This window comes from Callithrix jacchus, chromosome 12 (genome assembly GCF_049354715.1).
Source record: "Callithrix jacchus isolate 240 chromosome 12, calJac240_pri, whole genome shotgun sequence".
NCBI lineage: Eukaryota > Metazoa > Chordata > Mammalia > Primates > Cebidae > Callithrix > Callithrix jacchus.
Window position 1 is genome coordinate 123,518,991 of NC_133513.1, and position 9,831 is coordinate 123,528,821.

Consider the following 9,831-nt stretch of genomic DNA (forward strand, 5'->3'; position numbering starts at 1 on the left):
GTAGGGGTTGGTGCAGGGAAGCCACCTGTGCCGCACCCCAGCCCTTAGCCATGTTCACCATAACTTCGTGGGGCAGGGGCAGCCTCGGAGGCAGGCAGGGGCCGGCACTGTGTCTAATTTGGAGTCCATTGCTTTGTAGATGGCCTTACTCCAGAGTTTTCTCAGATGGTGCTCTGCAGGGGCGTGGGGTTATGGGTTTTCGGCTTTTTCAAATATGAAAAGACCTGGGCATCGAGCGTTGCCCCTGCTCCCACAATGCCTCCTGGCTGTGGCCTCGGAAGCCGCTTTTCACACCGTGTCTGTCTGGGGGTCTTACAGCTTCTGCAGCTGGCAGCACCCACCTTGGGGAAGGCCCAGGGCCTGGCCATGGCAACAGGGCCAGAGAGGGGCCCAGTCATCATTTCCGTTGTCCCCACCTGTCAGTGGCACACTGGGTATGGGCAATGCCAGGACCAGCCCAAGGGCGATGCAGTTCTTTCTGCAAGGATAACAGGAAGTTAGTGCCACCTTTCGGAATGAGCTGCTCCTTCCAACAGATGTCAGGGGTCCACATTTCATCAGGAGCAACCTAGAACCTCTTTTGCTTTTATTAGTTTGAAGGCTGCTCTCAGGGCCATGTGTGCGGTGGTCCCAGAGGACGGTGTCTCGGGGGAGAGGTGGGGGAGGAGGAGGGGGAAGGGGGAGGATCATCTACAGCCGAAGGTCACAGCTGTCCTGGCCTGAGGCCCTGTGCCCTCACCAGCCTTTCCTATGGGCTGGGAGTTGGGGGGTGTGGGAAGGTGGGGGGAGCTCTGGCCTTGTGGCAACCTTGAAGGCTGAGGACTGCTTTCTGTTTTTAAATATGTGCATGCCCACACACAATGCTGTGTTATTCAGTCTTAAAAAAATTAAGCTCTGACCCAGGCTGCAACGTGGGTGCACCTGAGGACTCTGCTCTGGAAAACCAGACAGTCAGGAAGGACAGATACTGTTCAATTGCACCTCCATGAGGTCCCAGAGGAGTTAGACTCATAGGAAATAGAAGGGTGGCTGCTGGGGCCGGGGAGGGAGAACGGGGAGCAGGTGTTTGACGGGGACAGTTTCCATTTGGGAAGATGAAGCGGTTCTAGAGGGGGGTGGTGGCAAGGGTTGAAAACGCGGATGACCTGAATGCCACTGAGCTGCGCACTTGAAATGGTTAAGTTGGAAACACGTATGTTCTGTGCATTTTACCACAATTTAAAACATTTGAAAATCCATATGCCTTGGTCTGTTTCGTTTTAGCATTAATCCTGTGTCTCCCATAAACCTGGGAACGTATTGACTGGTGCTATTACTGATTCTCACAGCAGCGCGTGCAGGAGGTGGAGCGCGTCCGTGGCAAGCAGGTCAGGCCTCAGGTCTCAGGGCCTTGGGTGTGTCCTTGCCCATTCATCCCTGTGTTTCCTTCAGCAAACAGGGACAGCACTGCCACCTCCTGCTGCTGACAGCAGTGAGGACGAACACCGACACTTAGGAATGGCGCTGGCAGGAAGCTTGGTGAGGTCATGTGAGTGTTTTCATCTAGGTCTCAAAATGCAGGGGTGGTGACTGCTCGTTCCTGCTTGGCGAGCTCACCTTAGTCCATGGGGGGCACCATTACTCATGAGGCTGCAGAACTGCCCCGCCCTGCCTGAGGTGTCTGCACCCCGAGATGAGTCATCTAGGGGTGCAGAGACCCAGCCTGGCTGCTCTGAAAGAGGAAGGTGGGGCCTTGGTGGGCCACCCACAGTGGGCTGCCCCAGCTCCTTGCTGCCTCCCCCTCCCCCCACACTGCTACCCTGTTTGTCCTACCGTGTCCTTGATAAAGCCCTGGGCTAATTTCCATGCCAGAGTCAGTGTCCCTGGGAGTGGCCTCCAGAGGCAGACACCAAGACAGGATCTGGAAGCTGGATTTCATCAGGCAGCTGGCACCAGCCCTGGAGGAAGGTGGGTTCACACAGAGCAGACAGCCCACATAGTGCCTGCACAGCCCACACAGCCCACATGGTGCCCGCACAGCCCGCATGGTGCCCACACAGCCTGCATGGTACCTGCACAGCCCACACAGCCCACATGGTGCCCACACAGCCCGCATGGTGCCCACACAGCCCGCATGGTGCCCACACAGCCTGCACAGTGCCCACACAGCCCACACAGCCCACATGGTGCCCACACAGCCCACATGGTGCCTGCACAGCCCACACAGCCCACATGGTGCCCACACAGCCCACATGGTGCCTGCACAGCCCACACAGCCCACATGGTGCCTGCACAGCCCACACAGCCCACACAGTGCCTGCACTGCCCACACAGCCCACATGGTGCCCACACAGCCCGCATGGTGCCTGCACAGCCCACACAGCCCACATAGTGCCTGCACAGCCCACACAGCCCACATGGTGCCCACACAGCCCGCATGGTGCCTGCACAGCCCACACAGCCCACATGGTGCCCACACAGCCCGCATGGTGCCCACACAGCCTGCACAGTGCCCACACAGCCCACACAGCCCACATGGTGCCCACACAGCCCACATGGTGCCTGCACAGCCCACACAGCCCACATGGTGCCCACACAGCCCACATGGTGCCTGCACAGCCCACACAGCCCACATGGTGCCTGCACAGCCCACACAGCCCACACAGTGCCTGCACTGCCCACACAGCCCACATGGTGCCCACACAGCCCGCATGGTGCCTGCACAGCCCACACAGCCCACATAGTGCCTGCACAGCCCACACAGCCCACATGGTGCCCACACAGCCCGCATGGTGCCTGCACAGCCCACACAGCCCACATGGTGCCCACACAGCCCACATAGTGCCTGCACAGCCCACACAGCCCACATGGTGCCCACACGGCCCACATAGTGCCTGCACAGCCCACACAGCCCACATGGTGCCCACACAGCCTGCATGGTGCCTGCACAGCCTGCACAGTGCCCGCACAGCCTGCACAGTGCCCGCACAGCCCACATGGTGCCCACACAGCCTGCATGGTGCCTGCACAGCCTGCACAGTGCCCACACAGCCCGCATGGTGCCCACACAGCCTGCACAGTGCCCACACAGCCCGCATGGTACCCACACAGCCCGCACGGTGCCCACACAGCCTGCACAGTGCCCGCACAGCCCGCATGGTGCCCACACAGCCTGCATGGTGCCTGCACAGCCCACACAGCCCACATGGTGCCCACACAGCCTGCATGGTGCCTGCACAGCCTGCACAGTGCCCGCACAGCCCACATGGTGCCCACACAGAGCACACAGCCCGCATGGTGCCCGCACAGCCCACATGGTGCCCACACAGCGCACAGCCTGCATGATGCCCGCACAGCCCTCACAGTGCCCACACAGAGCGCACAACCCTTATGGTGCCCACACAGAGTTCACAGCTCACATGAGGCCTGCTTAGCCCACACAGTCCCCACACAGAGTGCACATCCCACATGATGCCCACACAGCCTGCAGTGCCCACACAGAAAGCACAGCCCCCGTGATGCCCACACAGCCCACAGTGCCCACACAGAGCGCACAGCTCACACAGTGCCCACAGAGAGAGCACAGCCCACGTGGTGCCCACACAACGTACAGCCTGCATGGTGCCCGCACAGCCCACACGGTGCCCGCACAGCCCACACAGCCTACATAGAGCCCACATAGCTTACACAACCCGCATGGTACCCTCACAATCCACACAGCCCACACGGTAGCCACACAGAGCGCACAGCCCATGTGGTGCCTGCACAGCCCACACGGTGCCCACACAGCCCCTGCACAGCCCACACGGTGCCCACACAGCCCCTGCACAGCCCACACAGCCTGAATGGCCCACACGGTGCCCACACAGCCCACATGGTGCTGTGGTGCCAGGTGTACCCTCGCTGCTGTGCAGTGCCCTGAGGTCCCTTGGGAGTCCTCTGTCAGTTTTGTCGTCACTGACAAACTGTCACATGCTGCTGGTGGCTGTGGCCCATTGCTAATGGTAGCAGGGAAGAAACACCTGACCTCCTCTGATTTCTTCAAACTCTGCAGTTAACCTGTTTCCAATAGAGAACTGAGAATTCCCATTCATTACTAATGCTTAATCAGTGTTTAATATATGGAAGATCTTACTGTTAACCTCCCATGAGGACCTTCTCAGCTCAGTCGCCTTTTAAGAGGGCTTCTTGAAAGTCAAAGTAATTCCCACTGGTTATTTTTAATGCTCTTATTGTATGAATTGTACAAAAATATTCAGCAGATGTAGTTTTTTTTTTTTTCTTTAAGCTGCAGAAGATTGGCTCGAGAAAGGCCTGCCTGCCCCTCCCGCCTCCGCCTGCCCCTGTCCATTCTCATCAGCCCTGGCTGTCCTCCGTCCATCCCTGCCCTCCCGGCTTGTCCATCTCTGCCCACCTGCCCCACACTGCCTGCCTGCCCCCACCAGCCCAGGCTGCCAGGATGGGCATTCTCAGGCTCTGTCTGCCCCAGGCCCTCGCCAGCCCTGACAGTGCAAGGGAGGGTGACAGGTACCAGCATGCCTGTGACTAGGCATCTTCACAGCTGATGGCCCTCGTCTCACAGACCATGCCCCTGCCTTAGTTTCCCCGGGGACTTTCCCTGGGTCTTGGCCCCTGCCTTGCTGCTGGCACCCTGATAGAATTTCTGTGTCAGGAGGGAAACATTTAAACACAGCAAATACCCAAAAATAGGTTTCCTAAGACTTCCAGCACGAGGCCTGTTTACCTGGGGTCAGTGACTGGGGGGAGGGGAGCACCTGTTCCCCGTTTCCTCATCACGAACCTCCTGCCTCCTTCCGCCCTTTTCACCTCAAAACCTTTTCCACCAGAGCCTGCCGCCATCATTCAGTCTCAGGTGGGGCTGCTGCTGGAAGAGCCCAGGGCGGTTTCCTTGATGGGAGGGTTTCTCCAGCCCCTGCCTTAAGGATCTGATGCCAGGTTTTCTTGACAAGCGGCATCCCAGAATCCTAGAAGTGGAGGGGCTGAAGAACCCACCACTCTCCACCTCCCCAAGTGGACTCCCCTCAGGGCCTTCGATTTTATCCCCCCAGTGGAAGTAAAATTCACATAACATAAAGCTCACCATTTTAAAGCAAGCAAGTTGGGGGCTTCTTGTACATTTACAGTGTTGTACAGCCACCGCTTTTGTCTAGTTCCAAGGCCTTTCGTCACCCCAAAGAGAAGCCCATGCCCACCAAGCCGCCGCTTCCCGGAAGCTGGGAGTGCATTCCTGCCTCTGCGGGTCTTCCTGACTGGGATACCCCGGCATGCAGCCTCCTTTGCTGAGCCTGGCACTGTGGAGCTGCCTCCACACAGCAGATGCCTCGGGACCAGCTGAAGTTCAGGTCTGAGTGCTGCTCCATTGCACGGGGAAACCCTGGTCTGTCTCTCCATCCTTCTGCCCTGGGCACCCCTTGGCTGGCCCGAGAACGGAGGAAAGATGGCGCTGGATCTTGGTGGTGCCTTTTCCTTGGGGAGGGCAGGTGTGAGAGCAACCGGGCGTCTGCTGTCCTGCTCTTTCTGTGGCTGCCTGAGATCTTTCTCATTCATGTCCACGGTGGCTTTTTCCTTTCTTTTTATTCTTTTCCTTCATGTGATCTCTATTTCTTTTAAAAATGTGTTCTGAAATATTGGAAGAAAACAGTCCCCCCCGCCCCCACCACACTCAGCTGGCAGGCGAGTGATGCGTGGCCGTGTGCAGTGGGAGCTCCTCCACCCTCCAGGTGCTGGAGGGTCCGGCTAGCCCTCTCTTCGCCTCTGCCATCCTCTGTCTCCACTTGCCTTTAAATGTCTCATGTTAGTCATTTTTATTGTTTTACTCAGGCGACATTTGCTTACATTTATCAACACACTTACCTTTCTGAGAACATCTCATTCCTTCTTACAGCTCGGACCTTCCTCCTGGATCACTTTCCGTGTTCCTGAATTAATCTTTTAGAAGTTCCATAGTGAGAATCTGCTGGCACCATTTTCCTCAGTGTCGTTTGCATCAATACAGCTTTACCGGCCCTTCCTTCTGGAACTGTGACATAGCTGTATGTGAAAACGTGGACTGCTGGTTATTTTCTTGAGCCATTTGAGACTCTTCTTTTATACCTTCAGAGCTGCCGTGGGGAAGTCGGTGGTCGTAACTGTCATTCCTGGGTGGGTGAGCTTTCTTCTCTGGCTGTTTGTAAGATCTTCTCATTGTCTTTGGTGTTCAGCAATGTCAGTATGTGTCTAATTGTGAATTTAAAAAAACCTGCTCTGTTTGGGACATGAGGTAGTTCCCGCATTTGAGAATTCATGTGTCATCTGTTCTGGGAAATGTTAGCTATCTTCTCTCCCCGGTTCTCTTCTTCTGAGACTTCCGTTGGATTTACGGTCGGCCTCCGCATTCTGCTCTCCGTGTTGTATTTTGCGTCTCTTGTTCTCTCTGGGAAACGTTCTCAGGCTGACCTTGTAGCTCGCCGATTCCCTTCACTGGGCCCAGTCTCTGACTTGGCCCATCATGACACTTCTAATTTTAATCATTGTATTTTTCACTTCTAAAAGCTCTATGTGATTTTTCCACATCTTGCTTGGCCTTTTCTTGATGACTTGTTGTCCTTTTTATCATACTTCCAGTTCCACCTTGGGAGCAGCAGATAGAGTGGCCCATGGAAAGGCTGGGAGACCTCATCCGGGCAGGTGGACAAGGACGTGGCTGCGACTGATGTGGGCTCTGGACCTCCCGCGGGGCCGCTTCTGTGCGACTCCCCTGGGCAGCTGGGATCAGGGCAAGAAGTTGCCTCTGCCATCAGGGCCATCCTCATGCCCACATTCCTTCCCGCTGTCACGGAAGAGTTTAGAAATGAGGACAGCCTGGAGGTGGCCCCCTGACCTGGAATCCAGAAGTGGAGAGTCTGGGAAGCGCTGCTCTCCGGGAAGAGGGAGTCTGCTGCCCTCTGCTGCCCTCTGCTGCCCTCTGCTGACTCTGCGCCAGCCTGAGCCCTTCCGCCAGCACAGCTCTTTTCTTGTTTTTGAGACGGAGTCTTACTCTGTCGCCCTGGCTGGAGTGCAGTGGTGTGATCTCAGCTCACTGGGTTCAAGCAATTCTCCTGCCTCAGCCTCCCAAGTAGCTGGGATTACAGGTGTGTGCACCATGCCCAGCTAATTCTTTTTTGTATTTATAGTAGAGATGGGGGCGGGTTTCACCATGTTGGCCAGGCTGGTCTCGAACTCCTGACCTCAGGAGATCCGTCCACCTCGGCCTCCCACAGTGCTGGGATTACAGGCGTGAAGCACCACGCCCGGCCTCCCAGCACATCCCTTATTGGTTTACAGATCGTAAATATATGGAGTTTATATTCATATTTCATGACTCCATTCTCCGGGGTTCCTGGAGACCAGATTCTATGATCTGTTTCCCTGACTCACTCGCTGTGTCTGTTTCCTTGTGCGTTTGGCAGTTTCAAGGTAGCTCGCTTCGTCTGTGACAGGGTGTGAAGCCTGGGTTTAGGATGAGCCCTTTACATGTTGCCTCTGCCAAGTACCTGAGGCCACCACCTGCCTGGGGTACTCCGACTTCACTCTCCTCTGTGGGGTTTCCCAGGCCCTGTAGAGGTGTGGATTTAAATCCCACACTTACAGCAGGGCCATGGTTCTGAATTTTCACAGAAAGCATTTTCCTCTGCCTGGAACCCCTGCCAGGAGAAACACAGTAAGTTCCTTGATGTCTTCTTCCACTGCTGGGGATTTTCCTCCCAGTGTCCTCTCCACGGAGGGCAGGTGACCGTAGCGGGTGCAGGCTTCATGCAGCTCTGTCTCTCACTCCTGCACACACATCTGAAGCCGGCACTACCCAGTTCCCCTCTGGCCCTGGCTTTGTTTTTGCTGCCCGGGAATGTCAGGTCTCGTGCACTCAGCTGCAGGTGCAGATTGTTGGTCTAGGTCTAGGTGGCGCATTTCTAGGTCAGCTTCCGGGAGGGCTTGCAGGCCTGGTCTGCAGCAGTGGCGTGCCGGGAGCATGCACCAGTGGGTTTTGTTTTCTGTTCCAGTGCCTCGTTGTAACAATGTCGCCCTGACGATGATGCACCAAGACCTTTCCATATTCTCTTGTTTTAGACTCAGAGAATGCAGCACCGTGGGTGGCGGGTCAGCTTCCTGTTTCCCAGGTGAGGAAACAGAGGGACCCAGCAGGTGGTGGTCACGGGGCACCGGGGAGGGGCTGGACGCTGGTCCCGGCCTGGCTGCAGTGGCTCTTGGGTCTGTCAGAGGAAGGGATCAGCCAGAGCCCCTGGAAGATGCCACTCCCACCCCCAGGCAGAAGAGGGGATGAGCTCAGTTATCCCCGAGTCCCCGGGGGTGGCTCTGTCGGCAGTCAGCCCAACCTGCCTGGCCTGTCTGCCTGCGACTGCTGGGGTTCCGTGAGTTTTCCCCTCAGTCCTCTGGAGACCCCGAGCCTAGGCCTGTAATGCCCCATGTGTGAGGCGGCACTAGGGAAACCTCTTCAGGCTGTTCTTTCTCTTTGCTTGGTCGATTCAAAGACTGGCCACCGTCACCCTCCCTCCCCACTTCTCTCCTTCTGTCTCCTCTTCTCCTCCTGGGGCCCCTGGGGCTTGCAGGTACCAGGCTGGTAATGAAGTGGCTCCTGCATGTGTGATTCTGTCTCATGTCTGGTGCTCTGAAGGGCAGAGTGTCACTTCACCCTCTGAGTTCTGTGCACTGGCTCAGCCGCTGTCTTCTGCCCTGGTGGGCAGAGGCAAGGCCTGTGCCCTGTGCCCATGGGCTTGCTCAGCTGTCTCAGACCTGGTGGTCAGCTAAAGGGTCTCTGTGTGCTGCAGGGGCTGGAAGTCCAGAGTGCCTGTTCTGGCTCAGGGGTTCATTGATTTTTTTGAATGGTTACCTCACTTGTGTTCAGGGTGGCAGTGCCCTCCACACCACTGTGGATAGTGGGCAGTGGGTAGAGCATGAGGCATCCTTTCTTCTAAGTTGGGTGCCATGGGCATGGTCTGTTGACTACCCTGGGCTCTTGGCAGGGGCAATCACATAGGCCCTCCTGGTGGCATCCAGAATGCACTGTGCTGTGCTGCAAAGTCCTAGTGGGCAGGGCACAGCAGGTTGGGCATGGTGGGTCCTGCCCCAGCCAGCCCCAGATGAAGATGCTTGGGCACGGTGCTCCTGAGCTGCCCGGCCTTCTGACCCTGGCAGCCAAGGCATGAGAGCACGTTGGGAGTCTGACATTACAGCATCCTAAGTCCTGTTATTTCAATCGGAAATCCTGGACAGGAGACTTTGCCAAGTTGCTGAAGGTCACGAAGTGTTTGTGAAGGAGCTTATGAGGGCACTTGTTGTAAAGACAAACTTGGGACATCTTTCTGTTTCTTGTGGAGGTTCACTACTCAGTGGGCAATGAGATTGATCTCATGCGTTTGTCCTCATTTTCCTGCAAAGATAAGGGCATGTGATGTCCTCTGGCACAGCGTGTTTCCCTTTCTGTGTTCCTTGACTTTGAAAATGTGCAGGTTTTATAAATAAGTACAATAAAGCCGATTCTGAATAGAATGAAACAAGAGCCTCTCTTTCTAATTGCGTCTGTTCCTCTTGTGCACATCTTCATCAGGGGTTTAGGGTATTGGAAAGATGCATCAAAGTTAGCAGTTAAAGCCTCCTCATCAAGTGCGGGTTGCTCGGCCTTTCTCTGTCAACAGCTGAGGGTCTGGATGCTTCCAGCAGACAAGTCCCCGGCTGACCCTGCCTCCTCCGGGCACTTAGGTGAGAGGAGCGTCTGCGTTTCAGGGTGCGCAGACTTAGTCTGGGGCCACTTCACGGCTTGGGCGTTCCGGGCACCAAGCTGGCAGTTTGTGTGCACTT

The 9,831-nt window shown here is 56.3% G+C and overlaps 1 protein-coding gene across 1 annotated transcript in view; it reads left to right on the plus strand.

Moving 5' to 3' along the window:
• Nucleotides 1-9,527, plus strand: part of GLRX3 (glutaredoxin 3) — a 71,429-nt gene extending 61,902 nt beyond the window's left edge. The window contains exon 11 of the mRNA XM_054243484.2: nucleotides 6,604-9,527. Coding sequence (XP_054099459.1) covers nucleotides 6,604-6,627 — 24 coding nt within the window. The 3' untranslated portion in view covers nucleotides 6,628-9,527. The remainder of the gene's footprint in view (nucleotides 1-6,603) is intronic.
• The last annotated feature ends 304 nt before the right edge of the window (nucleotides 9,528-9,831 follow it).